This window comes from Esox lucius, chromosome 20 (genome assembly GCF_011004845.1).
Source record: "Esox lucius isolate fEsoLuc1 chromosome 20, fEsoLuc1.pri, whole genome shotgun sequence".
NCBI classification, from domain to species: domain Eukaryota; kingdom Metazoa; phylum Chordata; class Actinopteri; order Esociformes; family Esocidae; genus Esox; species Esox lucius.
This window is the reverse complement of record NC_047588.1, coordinates 10,717,581-10,734,384: the sequence shown is the minus strand read 5'-3', so window position 1 is coordinate 10,734,384 and position 16,804 is coordinate 10,717,581. Positions and strand designations below refer to the sequence as shown.

At 45.5% G+C, this 16,804-nt stretch overlaps 1 protein-coding gene across 2 annotated transcripts; it reads right to left on the bottom strand.

The window, feature by feature from the left end:
* Positions 1–994: 994 nt before the first annotated feature.
* si:ch211-107n13.1 (FAM110_N and FAM110_C domain-containing protein) lies at positions 995–16,539 on the bottom strand. Of its 2 annotated transcripts, none has more exons than XM_010901049.5 (2): positions 16,256–16,539; positions 995–5,129 (listed from the first exon to the last, which is right to left on the bottom strand). In XM_010901049.5, the coding sequence occupies exon 2, from the start codon at positions 4,366–4,368 to the stop codon at positions 2,974–2,976; it is 1,395 nt and encodes a 464-aa protein (XP_010899351.4). In that variant the 5' UTR covers positions 4,369–5,129; positions 16,256–16,539; the 3' UTR covers positions 995–2,973. The 2 variants fall into 2 exon arrangements, with proteins under 2 accessions (XP_010899351.4, XP_034144545.1); XM_034288654.1 differs by lacking the exon at positions 16,256–16,539 and adding an exon at positions 7,924–8,270.
* Between the last annotated feature and the right edge of the window lie 265 nt (positions 16,540–16,804).

Genomic DNA, 16,804 nt, shown 5'->3' with positions numbered 1-16,804 from the left:
TATCCCATTCAGACAAGATCATTAAATCATTAATGTGTTACATTAAAAGGAAATGAAAAACCTATCCTCCAACATTATTTTTTTTATTCCAGAAATGTACAGAGAAGGAAACAACACATTGCCAGAATAGATTTGCAGTACTGATCCAGTAAAATTTGCTATTTCTAAATTTTAACAGACTGATTTCCAAATAGTCAGGTATGTGAATCACATAAAGATGCTCAGATGATAATACCGACTAGCTATATTTCTATTAACCTTTATTCACGTAAGGAAATCAAGCTGAGACCACAGCCTCTTTTACAGTGGAGCCCTGTATCACATCATTATAAAATACGTATATTGAGAAAAGAAAGGAAAAAACTAGGAAAAGAGACACATGGATATGATGCAATCCCAGCTCAGAGTGAAAAGGTCTTGTCACTGTAACCTTTTTTGGTTGTAATGACTGAAAAATGACCTTGTCATGTTAAGGGTTGGCCAATGATGGTTGCTCTTTGGTGAATTGTGCATATGGATTTAGCTTGTACTATTACATTTCAGTAATTTAGCAGACATACTTAACCAGTGATTTACAAGTGAAATTAGGGTTAACTGGTTTGCTTAAGGACAAATCCCCACATTTCTCACCTTGCTGGCTGTCAGATTCGATCCAGCTACTTTTATTTGCCTCCACAGTGATGGATGATCAAGAAATCAGCTGGAGTTAATCTAGTGGCCAATCTTAATTGCAATAGGCACATTTTGTCTTACAGAGCTTTCTTCTTCCCAAAATAAGGCTGGTTATTATTCTTCTGTAAAGAACAGATGGCGTGTAAATGTTTAGCAATAGTTTGTAACACTTTAATGATGATTGCAATGTTAGAAAGTGAATGAAGTCACCACAGCGTATAAGTCAGATGTTTTTGTCATTCAGTGTTGAAATGGCAATATGTGCTTCATGTATTGAATGGTTTTATGTTTAATGAAAACAAATAAGAAAAAAACATTCAAGTTTCATATATGATTTTATTCTTTTAATTTTCTGTGCACCATATACATACACATTTGTCTTTGGAATAAAAACTAAACCTCTGATATATAGAAAGTAAAACTTAGACTGAAACATTTCTTTTTCGTAAACATGCAAGAGAACGTTGTCAGAGGATATTCCGACACGCTTCCAGTTGAACCATAAAGCATAACCGTTGTTTTTAAAGTGAGGGTCCAGACGGTTTGGCTGTCGTACTACGAACGGCCTATTGGAGGGACGTGTTGTTGATTTACTACTACTGTAGCCTATCATGTGACCTTCACCAGGTCCAATATTACTCAACCCGATGCCTCAAACCATCCCTCTGGGTCACAGTGTAACTCATACATACCAGCACCACCACAGACCTCCAGCCCATTTTTCAGAGGTATCTCTAGGAGACCCCTGATCAACGTGACACTTTACAGGAGATAAATGGGTGCCTCACTGACTGATTCATCTCTGAAACACAGACGGAAACTCTTACGTTCTGATTGATGAAGTGAGGTAGGATTAGGGCTGTGAAATTCCAGTAACCTCCAATAAATTCCCTGGTAGGGGGGGTTCCTGATTTTTTATTATTACCACTGGGAATCCTTTACCAAGACTTTGGGAAAACCCATTATTTAAAGTTGCTGGAATTGTTCAACCCTAGGTAGGATGCATGATTATTTGAGGTAGAGGAGGAGAGGGAGACCCCCCACCTTACTGTCCTCTGCCGAAGTCTCCAGATTGGCCCCAGTGAAACCAACCCCACTGACCAGAAGGTCTTGTGTACTTGGTAAATCAGTTCTGTGAAGTCATATCCTGGACTATTTGGTGCACTGATACTTTGACTTGAACAAGTTACATGAAAACAAGAAAATAATCTTAGTTTGAAATTGGAATTGAAAATGACCTTTAACATTTCTGGGGTAGCAAATTAAAACAAAATGCTTCTACACTCAAGGAATTGACCGATTTCACAGGAATATAGCATATTTAATTCCTATCCTGTAATAGGAACAATGTAGGTTACAGAATTAGCAAGAGAATTCAGAGTTTATTGACAGCCAGATGTATAGCTGTAGCTGTCCAAATCAATAACAATTGTCACGGCTAATGTGGTCAGTAGTTGCTGTGCAAGAGTTAGCATTCTTTGGAGTGGGAATCGGATGTGCTGTAGAGTCAATAGAACTGATCCTACGTACCACTGTGCAGGTTGTGTTCTCTAAGAAAATTATTCTTGTTTAACAGGAGAGAAAGTATCTTTAAAAGGTATCTCCCTCCCAGTTCACCCCCCCGCCCCAAATTTCCCCTTCCTCTTTTTAACCCTCCCTTCTCTTTCTCTTTCCATCTCTCCTTCCTCTCTCTCTTTCTCTGTCCCTCTCTCTTTCTCCCTCACAGCATCCAGTTCAGTGCATTAAACAACCCCACAGGGGTCCCTTGCATGTTTGTTCCAACGCCTGCGTTTAAAAAAAGTCAAAGCAACACCCAAACTAACCGGGGACAGTTGGGAAGGAGCTACTCACAGTGTCTTCAGCAATCACACAACAGTTCTCAAGCTCAGGGGGAAAAAAGCTTAGTGGTTTTCCATTCTAAATTATTCATTTGTTCAAAAGGAGCGTGTGTAGTTTTGCATCCACAGCGCTAAATAACCGCCCTATCTGTGCCCAATGTTTCCATATGTATGTGCCTTATTGTCAGTCAGTAAAGATCGACCTGTTGGTTAAGACAGGCAAAGTTAGTGGGACAGCTGTATCCAGCACAAATCACACACTCATTGACACTGAAACATCTGTGGGGCTAAATCCTCCCGCTCTAAAAGAAGGTGCAGCCCTTCCAAGCCCCTCCCACTTTCCATAGATATATAAATACAGCAGATCAATCTGTCAGAAGACTATACGTTACAGTACAATGACAAAGGCTCTCTTCTTCAGTCAAAAGGAACATGTCCTTATTGGAAGGGGGAGTGTTCATGTCTAAACAGTGGACTCTTTTGGCCCCTCCTGTGCTGCGTTTTTGCAGCTGTAAAGCCATTTGATGACGCGGGCATTCCTCTCGATGATTGACACCCCAGTATTCTGCTTCTCGGCCACCTCTTCCTGGAAGAGCCCCGCTTCACCCGAGTGACGGGAGAACTCGCTGGGCTCGGATCCCCCTCCCCCACCCCCCACGCTCCTCAGCACCAATGACAGTGTGTCTACATCGCTGGCCCCGCCCAGAAAATTCTCGGGCCCCAGCCGCTCCACCAAGTCCAAGTCCAGCCCGCAAAAGTCAAAGAAGCGCTCCTGGTCGGACAGTGCTACCGAGCAGCGCAGAAGCAGGTCCGACTTGGAGCGCTGCAGTCCAGGACGTCGCCGCGGGGGCGCCCGCTTCCAAATGTCTGTCTCATTGTCGCTGGGTTCACTTTCGGCGCTGCAGTCACTTGTGTCATTGGCGGTGCCGTGGCTTAGGCCACTACTACCAGGGCTAATGCCAGGACTGAACCCAGGGCTGAGGCCCGGACTGAACCCAGGGCTGAAGCCAGTACTGAACCCAGGGCTGGGCAGCGGTGAGCGCTCGTGCTCCGTCTTACTGGACCTCCGGCTACCCGTCCTTCCCTGTCCCCCATCCATGGTGTCTTTGTCATTGGTCCAGGACATGCGTGAGTCACCATCCCGTGACGGAGGTTTCTCCTCGCTGATCACCATTTTCTGGGTGGCTCCCTCACTCCCTCCAGTCTTCTCCCGCATGGACCCCTGGAAAAGGCGGCGGACAAAGTTGTACCCCTTTATGTCCATGTTAGCGTTTCCCATGACAACGCCACCGCTAGTTGGGCTTTTGCACTCTTTCTTTTGCCGGTAGATGACCAAGGAGTCTGGGCGAAGCATTCGCTTGCCGGTGCTCCTCCTCAGGACGGGGGCGCTGTGCGGGGCCACCAGGGGTACGGAGGCGGGGGCTCTCTGTGTCCTGGGGCTGGGGGGTATCCCTTTGTTGGCGTTACACCTGTTCCGCGCCTCCACGTCCACCGAGGTCCTCCGGTTCTCCTTTCTGGAGTCCTCGTTGTCATTCTCGTCTCGTACGCCGAGGGGGCCGGTTGTGGTGGAGAGAGGGGCTGAGGATCTGCGCGGAGTGAGGAGCGGGGCGATGGACGCGGGCACTGTAAGCAGTCGGCGGGGAGGAGGAGGTGGGGTGCAGGGCACCAGCACAGGCTCCTGTTTGGTGTTGATGACCTGCTGGCTCTTGACGTACTTGGCCTTGTCAGCCTCCAGCCTCTCAACGGCGCTGATGGAGCGGCCCCGTTCCCCGCCGTCCATCTGCCTGCGGAGGTAGTCCGGGCCCTTGTTGAGCAGCCTCAGAGGGGAAGGGGAACCGATGGGTGTCAGCGGCTTCATGGCGGTCCACACTTCTGGGTAAAGACATCAAAACAGCAGCCCTAAAATGTCTGAGCTTACCTGCAGCTAGTGGCGGAAGGTTTTCCCCTCAGGATCTGTTGTCGGCCCTTTCGATTTGTGGTCAGATGGGAGGATTTCAGTAAGTTTTTGGCTTTGGAACTAAAGCATAACAGCTCCCGTTTTCGCTCACAGTTCTGAAAAGTCTCTTAAGAGGATCTGGATAGGTAGCAATTTTGGAACCATAGAGGCAAAGTCTGTTGCGGAGCTTGCTATAGTTAGTTAGTTTCTCTTTGGGCACTGCTGGAGCCCAGACAAATTGTTATCTCTATCCAGTATTTAAACAGGCATTTGGATAGACGGGCAGGGCACAGGGAAATCCTTTTGCCGCCAGCCAAGAGCACTCCCAAATGAGACGTTCTCCTGCCCACAGTGCAACAGAAATAGCAGGAAGAGTTCACTTTGAAAGGGTTACTATTTTTTCCTTTCTTCCTCTCTCTCTCTCACTCTCTCTGAGCAATCTCTCTTTCTCTGTTGATCTTTTCACTGAAGGTTAGCCCTCGGAAATGAGCTCTAATGCCCTCAAATATTTGCCTTGTGAAGGCAGGCAGTCTGAGGTAGGCTGGGTTGAAGGACTGCTATTGTTTGCCTCTGTCGCGGTTGAAGTGACCTGAGGGTGGGCGGCACCGGGACACTTTAGACTTTGACGGACAGGTGTACAGACGAATATATGAGGGACTTGTCCTCACCTGCATTCACAGTCCCTGGAAGAAAAAGACAAGCAGAAAGAACAGAAGACAGGTGTTAGCATGGGCTACTTTTCTCCTGTACGGCAGACATGGAAACAGTGAGCATATGGCAAAGAGTCACAGTAGTCCCAAAGCTCACACTGTGTCCAGGCTATAGTCATAGCTGGAATAAGTCCTGTGTCCAGGCTATAGTCATAGCTGGAATAAGTCCTGTGTCCAGGCTATAGTCATAGCTGGAATAAGTCCTGTGTCCAGGCTATAGTCATAGCTGGAATAAGTCCTGTGTCCAGGCTATAGTTATGGCTGAAATAAGTCCTGTGTCCAGGCTATAGTCATAGCTGGAATAAGTCCTGTGTCCAGGCTATAGTTATGGCTGAAATAAGTCCTGTGTCCAGGCAGTAGTCATAGCTGGAATAAGGTCTGTGTCTAGGGGGAAAAACTGGGCCAATCTACAACACATGCACAGAGCTGAGGGCTCTACAATAAACAGAAAATTACATTTTACGAGCAATTATATTTTTAGTAGGATACATGAATGCTAGCAAAACCTCAGCACAAACATTTGTACAAACATATAGTTGTGAGAAAATGGTGTAAACCTATGTGCACAAGTGGAATAACCTAAGACCACTTCCTAAAATATTACTCCTGAACATGCAACGTTGACAGCTGCACTGAACACTAACACAATAATCCATTAATATTGAAACACCTGGCAAAAGAAAACTGATGAGTAAACCATACACTCCCAATGCAATAACCCTCTCACAGTTTCAGCAGAACAGCTTCTCCAAAGCAATAACACCCAAATGAAAGGTAAATGAAACTAAACCCACAGTTACTGGATCAAAAAATCTTAATGACATAAAAAGTCAAGGCTGCTTTTTATGGGGGGAAAGGACGGGAAGGGATGAGGTTGGGTCTATGAAGAGATAGCAGCCTATACCACATTGAATCTAATAATATCTGAAGAACATCGTAACACAGTTATCGTGTTTTTGTACTGTGTGTGTGTGTGTGTGTGTCAGCATGAGGAAATAAGGCTGTGCCCTGCAGATGAACGCTTTCCAGTATACACAGTTGGTTTGCAGATTATCTGGCCTTTTGGAGAGTCCACATTCTATTCTCGTTCGTGTAAAAACAAAAAGCGAAGATAGGCTGCCATGTGCGCTACAGGACTAAGCAGACGTGGCTGAAAACTCAGAAGCTTCTAGAAATCTGATGGCCACAGGTGGTGGCTGCTTCTAAAAGTATTAGGAATCCGGCCAATCCAAATGTGCTTTGATGGAGACAAATGGAGAGTCAGAGTGGAATTGTTTAGTGAGGCCTGAGGTGTGAAACAAAAACATAGAAAAGTCCTTTTTGGCACTTTCTTTTACTGTGAAAAATAGCAATGAAGTCACTAGCATTCTCTTTCTGGCAGGACAAGCCTCTGTATCTGTGAGTTACACACAGAGTTCCAACTTCATCCCCATTAGTGACCACAGACAGCTACTATGCAAGAACAAATCAATTACATTAAATCACTAGTTTTGTACATAACATTATGGTTAAGGATTTTCTTTGGGGTATTGTTCAACAGCAAAGAAAACATTCCTCCAGACACTTTTAAATAAGTTCCTATGACTGTAACAAAACAAACCCCCAGGACTTTCACAGAGTCCCAAGGATTTGCAAGACGGCTAATTACAGGCAGCCTTACACAACGACAGGGGCCTACCTGGTGGTTTAGGCAGCCTCTCTGCCTTCCAACCCCCCCACCTTGCCTTGGTCCCCCCTCCCCCCTTGACCCTTCTATCTAAGTGCCTAGGAGGCCTACTACTATAAATTCAGTCTGGAGGGGGGGGGGGGGGGCTACACTTTCCAGATGTCATGCAGGCAAATCCAGGAAAGGCACCCATTGTTTACAATAAGCAGTGCGCAAAAATCACAACAGGTGTCAAGAGCGGAAAGCACCTAACCTGGGAAAGGACCTGGGAGAAGAAAAGGAAGGGAAAAAGGAGGAAAGAGGGTCTGTGCTCCATCAGACAGCAGGACTGTAAACCAGGAGGCCTGGGCTAACCCTGATATGAACTCAAAACCTGGACTAATAACCCCGATCTTTCCGTGAACGCGTGGCTGTTTTAATCCAATTTAAATTAAGGTTCCACAGAGTTTGTCTATGGAGTAGACTGTGGCTTTGGCTATGACCAACACAACTAAAAGGGCGACCAAAGTGTGACCACAGGATTTTGCCTGTCAAAAGTTCAGATAATACACATAAAACATGTTACATGACAACACAAAGATGAACATATGGCCGGTGAAAGTATAAACCACATTGCCTTCGAGACCTGGTGAACGAAAATCCATCCGATGTTTTAAATGCGAAAGTCTTCTGAAGGCGTCACATTCATTGGATATGACATCAGTTGTTTTGAAGCGAGGCGGCCAGTCTGTTCAGAGGTTATCTCTAGCTTTGAGCAACACAAGCACTACAACTGAGATCAATGTAAATCACAATGCTAGCCTTCGGTTGTTCTGGGACACTATTTATATCTTAGCAGCGGACATGCCTTTAGACAGCCAGTGGCCTACATTGATGTTTGATCATCTTTCTTCTGGACACACACTGCGTTCCAAAATAGGCAGGAGGATTTTGAGCCGCAATGTATGAGAACAGGTCAGTGGACCAGCTTCAAGCACACACACACACACGCGCGCACACACACACACACACACACACACACAGGCACATATACCCACACACACACAGACACGCGGATAAACACGCTCATGCAAACATAATGAGACAGAGGAGTGCACCCACCTGGATTTACAGTCAGACAATAGCCTCCATTAACTCCATTGACTCTAATAAGACTAAATGAGTACCCAGCACCCTTCACGGTGATCCTGTCCCCTTTGAGGAGTCTGACAGCTGTGGCACCACGTTTCTCCTCTTCCAGCGCCTTGGCCCAGCTTCCGCCCCGACTCCCCTTCTCCTCTCACAGTGGGAGGCTATTAACCATTCCCGTTCCCCTCATCTCCCTGACGTTCGTACGTCTCTCTCTCTCTTTTTTCTCTCCCTCCATCCCTCTTTTACTCTGTGAAGCTGCCGGCCCGCCTGCAGGGGAGGCTTAACCAGGCGCCCTGTGATGCCTGTAAGAGGAACCAGATGTTCTGTGTCATGCTGCCTCAGAACCTCTGGACCAGATAGACAACCGGAGCCCTAGACCGGGAGAGCAACGAGCGCAGAAAGAGGGCCGGCGATGCGTGACCGGCGGGGTCACACCAGGGATGTTCACACCACAAATGGCTCGCTCAATTTGGCTTTAAATCAATGGCTGTATTCGGGCTGCTTGGTTAATGGGTATGACCTAGGTTCCTAGTAAAATAACTTGTTTCAAGCTACTATTTGGAGTAAAATGACCGCTAGGGGTAATATACTGTAGGTCTACGAAGAGTAAAACGATGGCAGCGGATACTGTTGATTACTCTGGTGGGGGAGAGAGATCTCAAACACAGGAAGTGTTTGTTTGGTTCATGAGGTTTCTTCCACCACCCACCAATTATGCAGCTGGTCAAGAGGTGACATAGCAAAGAAAACTATCTGTCCACAGCTTAAAAGGTCACGACGAGTTTCACTTTTAAACAGAAGATACAGTAAGAAATTCATAAATTCTCACTGAACAACTTTGAAATACTTTAAATCTATTTTGACCTGTCAAACCAATCCCCCACTAATGAGGGATGTCTGTGGTAAAGAATCTACGAGAGGACGAGTAATCACTATTTACCTCCTCTCTTTTCTCCTTTTTCTTTTCCTGTAATCTTCCTTTTCTTTCTGCCCTTTCAAAACATCTGGCTTCTCTATAAGATGCTAGAGTCCCTCACCATTTGACTTTATAAAAAAAACTTTATAAAATGGTCACATTTTAACCAAGACCTTTTCAGGGGTATCCAACTACTCTATTACATCTGTACATTCTATAGAGGCCCCCCCACCCCAGCTTGACCCTGCTATGCCTGAACATAAGGCCTAAGATCGCTATGGTCCAAATTAACGGTTCAGTCCTGTTCGGCCATTAACCAATACTACAGAAAAGCCTGTAAACCCTCCTGGGCCGTAGACTGCATGCGATTGTTATCAGTGGCTTCAAACAATGTCTCTCTCTGGGTCTGCTAGATAAGAAGGGGAAGACCTGGACTTCTCCATCTCACTGTAAGAGGACAAACACCAACAAGAACCAAAACACGATAAATAAAGTGAAATGGAGACGGAGCCGGGCCACCCCTCCAACGGGCCCAACAGACAAAGCCGGGGTCGCGCCATGAATGCCAGCACCTTTGTGAGGCCTTGAGTACCATTAGGCCATTAGCAAGTTGATGTATGGCTGGCGGGCAGGACCCGGGGAATGTTGGGGGATGGAAGATACCTCAAGGCCCATCCACTGTCATGCACGGGGGGCATCAGGTCATGGGGGTGGGGGGTGGGCTTAAGGGACCCCCACCTCAATAAGCCGCCTCCCTACAATAAAGCAGATGAGTTGCCCACTTGACTCACTAAATGACTGAATGGCTCTTTTGTCATTCCAAACTAATCAATGGAAGAAGTGAGAGGAGCGTCGTTGCATATACATGCCAAAAGAGACCAAGGACCACAGCTCTTTTAATTTGAACTTTACAGTCTCACCTCTCGCTGTTAGTCGAATATGGTATTTATATTAGATTAGCTGTTTAAGATAAGATAGGTCCTACACGTCTAGACAAGTACAATGTTCAATTCACAATAATCAAGGTTGCCTCATCAGTACAGCCATTTGCGCTGACTGAGCCAAGCTTGCTAATAAGCAGTGATCATCCCTGATGAGCTATTCAAAGGGCACCTGAACTATAGGATTGATTGCCATCCCTGGTCAACAGCTTATCGGCTCTTACACCCATCCAAAGCTAATAAAGATTGAAACAGCTAAGATAAGATGGGAAGACTTTCTATCAAGACTATATTAAGTTTAATTAACAGACCAGACTGCCTCCTTTTCCACCAGCAGGCCCAGACAGCCTCATGGTTCCACTGATAACCACAGCACGTTGACCTATTAAACCCAATGACTCACAGTTGACCGTTAGCATGGTGAATATAAAAGGCCTAATATACACGAGAGAAAAAAGCACGTTTGGTAACATAGCAAAAATGCTACAGACGCTGCAAAAAAAAAAATGTGTTACTGCGCTTTGCTGTTAATCTATACACGTATAAAGCTTGTTTCCAATGCGATGGAGTCACAGTGGCCAGGCATAGATCAGCCTGGACTTGCATATTTGGTTTTCAATTACGTCCATCGGGACAAATGGAACTACCGAAAGTGAAAGGTATTATGCCTTGGCAGAACATACATTCTCTTTGTCTTCTCCGCGGACACAACCCTGGAAACAGATCCAGCCCATGACTGCCTGATCAGTTGGACCACAGAATGATGACACCTGATCCACACTCTGTCTACAGGGCACCGCCGGAATGTTAAGCCTCTGCTATGATGCTCAGTGCTGACCAGGGACCTCGTACAGTCAGAGGGAGGACATTGTGTTTGCTGGGAACCTAACAAGAAAATATTACAAAACTGGATAATACAGAGCAAATCCTTTATAAAGCCCTATGATCTTTCTGGTCAGGGCGCTTACAGGGAATGCAGCTGGGGTCCAATTCGTTCCAAGGTGGGTATAAGGGCAGGGGCCTCCATTCTGGGTCTGGATAACTTTGTGTACACAATCTGAACAGTGACCACCTCTTTTACATCAATAAATGCCAACATGTCTTACGTGAGTTAACGCTAACGTTCTGGAAAACATAACGCAAGACTGCTGGGTATGTGGGAATGAAGCAGTGACCCCCCCCCCCCCCCCCCGGAATTGTATACAGAGCACTGTAGACACACATCAATCTAGGCACATCCTTCAAGCCCCATAGAGTGTGAAATGACGAAGGTCTGTTCACCCAGAGTGAGCCATCATTAAGGTCTCAGCTGGTGTGAACTCTTTAACTGGCCAGAGGTTTGAGTCCACTAAGTCGGCTGAACTGGATGAAGGAGCATTATGCTAGTTTCTAGTGGTTTCGAAGTGTTAAAAGATCTTCTGAAGCATACGACCGGCCCATTTGGAGAGCCTGTGAGGGAATGTCCCACAAGACAGCGAGAGTGTTTCTGGGCTTGTCTTTTCTCTTTACGCTGGGATTACAACACTCACTTGACCTTTTTCTCTATTTGATGAAGGCTGAGCACAAAAAAACACAGCTAAGATTTACTGTCTCAACCCAACCTCTGTATTTTGAGCTGCTCTTCGACATTTAACCATTTAGTTACTAAATAAAACCTCTACTATTTGGATTCACATTGAATAATACAAAAAAGGCAAAGCACGGGGCAATGTGCCCATTGGAACCTCTAGAATGGTACAACAGAACATAAAATGGACCCCAAAACCGCCTGACAGCATTGAAGTGATACTCCCGCCAGAAGTTCAGGCTGTTATAGAATCCTCCAGGTGTTAGAGGGCCAGTAAAAGGTCATTTCACACAGCTCCCCCTGATTGGCTATCTGCACCGCTATGGATCAGTACCCTGACCTGGATAAGGTATTTACCGACCCAGAATGCAGGCTGCCAGTCACTTATCACCAACACACCACCAATGTGACAGACTTGGTTATCAACGGGACGGAAAAACCAATACGGCCCTGTTAGCTTTTCTTTCAACATACCCCGAGGAAAAGGGCTAATGCATTTTTGAAATGTAACGGCTAAAACATGAAACATTACACATCCCCCGCTAAGCACTTACAACACTTGCCCTTCTATACTTAACAGGGACTCCAATTTTTTCGGATATTTCCGAACCGAATAAAGAATTCGACCAATGTGGGAAACGAGATGTGAGGGTCAACCCTCTGGAACATAGACTCCCCTTCCTGCCATGTACTCTCACAGTGTGTCACTCCCACTGAACCTGCCAGCTGTCTTCTCCCGTTACCTTGTCGTTGGCCGATGTCTCCGCAAACAGCCACTGACAGCCACAGGAAACAGAGCCCTCGTTCCCGCTCCTCGCCTCCTACCCCGTCGGAGTCACCAGGACTCAGCACACATCCACGGAGTCCACTGAGACAGTTGGAGACGTAGGAGTCTGCCCATTAGGGCCCTTGCCTCTCAGTTGCCTATGGTCGAAGGGTCCGGGCTGTGTCGCGCGTGGGCAACTGAGCGGACATTATGGCTCTGTGGGGGACTGTGATTAGATGTGGCAGATCCACGGGGGTACCCAGCAGGCCTGTGAACAATTACAGGGATGTGAGAGTGAGAGGGAGAGGCGCTCTCACAGCTGTCATCACCTCATCGGGGACTGGCAAGAGATGGAAGGACGCACCATCTGCCAGGATTTAGTTATCGACTATTAATTATTAATTGGCTAGATGGACAGTGATGAAGATACGACTTGTTGTGCCTCCACCGGAGATTCTGGAGGGGCACTGTTATTGTACAGTCAAAACAGAAATGTGAGTATTGAATAACACATTTTGACTGAGGTGAAATAGCAACTCGATCAGCAGTAACCAAATTGCAGCAGAAATTAACTACTACAATAAAGACGCATCCTCTGGGAAAAATCAAGGTCATGATAAGATTTATATTGGCTGTTAGGTGGATTTCTTTTGCAGCTTGAGTTGAGTCTAGGTTTCAGAAAAACACACCATTTGCAGGCCATCGTCTAAGTCTTTTGTTCCTCTGAACCACTAGTGTGGATGTTCCCACGGATGGTGGTCACGATGTGCCAAACCAGGCAACAGGAACAATAAAGTGAAATTATAAGCTCCCCTCCGGAGAGTTTGTCTGAAGACGGTGGGTGTTTGAAGTCTCACACAGCGGTGGATGTCAAATGTCTCAAACCAGCTGTCTCTCATTCTCTCACACTCACACACACTCTCACACACGCGCGGGCAAAAGACGCAGGGACGCACGCACACCGCCCTGGGGAAGGTGATGTCACAGGACCTGTTACCCTCTAATTAGGAGCCTGAGCAGCTTCCCTCCGTAACAAGGGGGCTTTTCATGGCAACCTTGCAACAGGACAGGGATTAGGCAAAACAAATGCTCTATTTTCATGTCAGAGAATAGGACATGACACGTACAAACCAATGATTTTCATTTGAGTAAATTACTGTTTACAAGACAGTGCTGCCAGGGAAAATATGGCAAGTCAGTGAAAAGCGACTGTGGCTTTCATGACATTTAAGAGATAAGCGACGTGAGTGGCCCACTGTGAATTAAAACCATAACAGCACCGGGGGCTTCCATCGTATTTCAGCAGTTGGGATTGATGCCGGTCAACGCGACGAGGCTGGAAATGTGTGTAACTCCACCCTCACCAACGAGGCAACAAATCACATCATTTCTGCCTTGGGCAGATCTGTCTCCCGCACATATGATTCACGGCCCAAAAAATGCCAACCTGTGTACTCCACAAGGACACGCGCTGACAGATGAACACGTGGCAACATGACACGCACGCACACGCGATGCCCCTGGAAAAGGTCACCGTGGAAAATGGGACATTCCGGGGCCCTAACCAACACGTTGCTTGGTAAGTCAGATCCCACCGCCACAGCCAACGGCGTCCGTAATCCACGCCCTTTGACTATGTAGGCCGGGCCCATGTTACGATTCATTTTAGCAATCCTAATGATTTCAGGGCGCTTGTCATCACTCCGGAATGGGCTGAGGTGGGTGGTTGGTGTGGCCAGCTCTCTACTCTGTGCCTGCGGGTCTCCCACTTTCCTCCCTGCCTGCTCTGGTGCGATCGGCATCAGAATGAGACAGAACCGACACACTACAGCAGGGAAATCAGTGCCGGCGAAACATGAAGCCGCTCCAGCTTTTTATGAACGTTCCATAGCGGACACTAAAAGTTCACGCAGTGTTAGGCTAGATCACTGCTACTCTCTGCATTATAGGAGTCAAAAACAGAAGAAAAGATGACACAGTCTATTGCTGTCATACAGATAACCCACAGAAATACATGATTGTCTCATAAAGGACGACTTTGAAGGCCAAATGCATCCACAAAGAGCTGTATCTGTGTGATTGGGACAAGGCTAGGTCTATGGTACTATAACCTTCCACAGAACAACATAAGTCGTCCTAAATAGGACTTTCTTATGTCCTCAAGAAACCAACAACCACCTTAACAAATCTATAAAAAGCAGCCAAGAATATAATATACCACAGAATACACCTTGATATACCTTCAGCTACCAGTAATCTCATACCAAATCAAACAATTGGCTATGTGGAGGAGGATACAGTATTTCAGGGCAAATAAATGGCTAGGAAGTCTAAATAATTCATCATCATTAATACAGCGCGATGACACTCGCACAGCAGCCCATGTTCGTATCACAAATACGCAATAATCGTCAATAGGAACAACAGCACATCAGTGCACGATTGACATAAAACACAGTTTCTCTTCATTATAATTAAAGGGCAAAAATAAACAGGTTCCTCTCTGGACACACAGACCCAGTCACATATCACATCAAGTTTGTTTGTGGATACAAGACAAGCAGTGCCCGTCGTTTGGTCTACGGCTGCAGGTTGTTTAGACTGGTCCTCTGTGGTTCATGCTGGTGACACCACACTAACCAACTGACTGAACCTAGACCCCACAACGCTCTGGCCTAACCCAAGTCTGAAGGAACCACCCAAGACAATGACTTTGAGATAATTACTTATCTTTCTTATTTAAGGTTCCAGTGCGTTCCCATTAGGAACCGCAGATGGGGGCCCGGAGTGGTTCAGTGGTTTAAGTCACTGTCTCACACTACAGCTACGTTATTGTGAATAGGAGTTGCAATTTTAGGGCTTTGAATAGTTATGCTTTGTTGATCATACATAACTTCTCATGCACTATATTTGATCCAGATGTAAATACAGTATTTACATGTACATAAATACTATTGTATCTTAATGGCCCCAGGTCTTTGGCTCTTGTCCAATCAGTGCAAAGATAATCAATCATAACACAAAGTTGTTTCACTCACCTCTCCCTTTATTCTAAATAGATGAAAGAAACCATCAGTTTAATTGGCTATTTAATGAAAATGTATTGCATTACACATTTGGATTTTTGGTCTTAATTTGAAGTCAGGGAATATCATTATTTCAGTATCGTGGCTTGTGCACTGCAAGTTGGGTTTGAGTAACATGGTTAATAGCTGTCTATTATGAAGCCATTCCGTTATTAAAACGACTAGAACTACAATACTTCCTGGTGAGCCAGAAAGTGTAGACCGTCAACTCCAACCGCGCTACCTTCGAAGCTGACATTAAACATCTAAAATGCCATTTTGCACTACAACAAACACACATCACTATAAAAACGATATACAATACCTCAATACTTCAATACTGGTTTAATAATGTGCCGCTTATATTGGGCACGTGAGAATATGACTTTCTAAAATAAAAAGTTGGATTTGTGGAGGCGGAACTGCCTAAAATAGATGTGCAATCCTGCTTACCCATGAATGCCCACAGGCAGGGCAAAACCACCTACTTTGCCTTCAGTTATGGTAAGTATGTCCCTGTATGTATTTGAAATGTCAATTTGTTACATTGTTATACAGTTACTAAGGCACTGACCCGTTGACATAACCTCTCAACCGAGTAACACACGGATCTCTTGGATGCACGTTGTCACGTTGCCTGGACAGTTCATTTGTGGTAGACTTTTTATTAACCCTTCCAAACATGTGTCCAGTGCGTGCGCTTCTGGACCATTTTAGCTAAATTGTTCTAAGGAATTACATCCACGGTTCAGTAAAAGGAACACAGTTGTATAAATTATCTCAGTTTGAGTATTCTCTCAGTCATTCCGATCTGGCATTCTTACGTTATTGCATTAGGCAATTTACATAGAATATTATAGTTAATTAAACCATCTATAACATGGTAGTAATTTTAAATCGGAATGCTATCCATTTCTAATCGAATTTGGACACTAAACATTACTCAAAACCATGTGAATAATTCCGTAATCATTTAAAAAAGAATCTAAAGGCTAATGAACCTTTAGAATAACGTGCTTCTCAATCAATAAAAAATGACATGCTCACTTTTTGTTGTTTTGCTGTTCGCATACGTGGTGTCCTCTCGTTTCTTCCTAACCGATAAACCGCTGGAAGGGACAGGGTTTCTGTCAGAGTTGCTGTATAATTCGCTTCTTGTGTACCTTCGATTACTCGTCAGATAGTCGGACGTAACATACCGCCAGCGCGTGCGCTTCCAATGCTGGGTCTGCTCACGGCGCTCAGTGCCTGAAGACTGCTTATTACGATGCAACTGCCATCCAACTCCCACAATGGGCAGGTATCGCGCATCTTGTGTAAACCGGTGTAAACTGACTCCAGTCTATGTGGGGCTAGGTGATAGGAGGGGGAGGAGATGGTCCTTGTTTTATTTTTTGCTTAAGAATGCAGATGTTCGGGTGACTAACTGTAAATATTCACCGATGGTGGACAAGAGGACGATGGCAGGTTTTATATAACCTTGTCTATTGTAGCATTATTCAAAACATTTATTGAAAACAAAACAGAACTTGGTTGACATTTTTTTGGGAAGTAATGTTGGTAGGATTGGGCTACTTAATCTATTATTCAGAAACC

Excerpts from the sequence above, each read along its gene's own strand:
- si:ch211-107n13.1 (XM_010901049.5), bottom strand. The coding sequence starts at position 4,368 with ATGAAGCCGCTGACACCCATCGGTTCCCCTTCCCCTCTGAGGCTGCTC.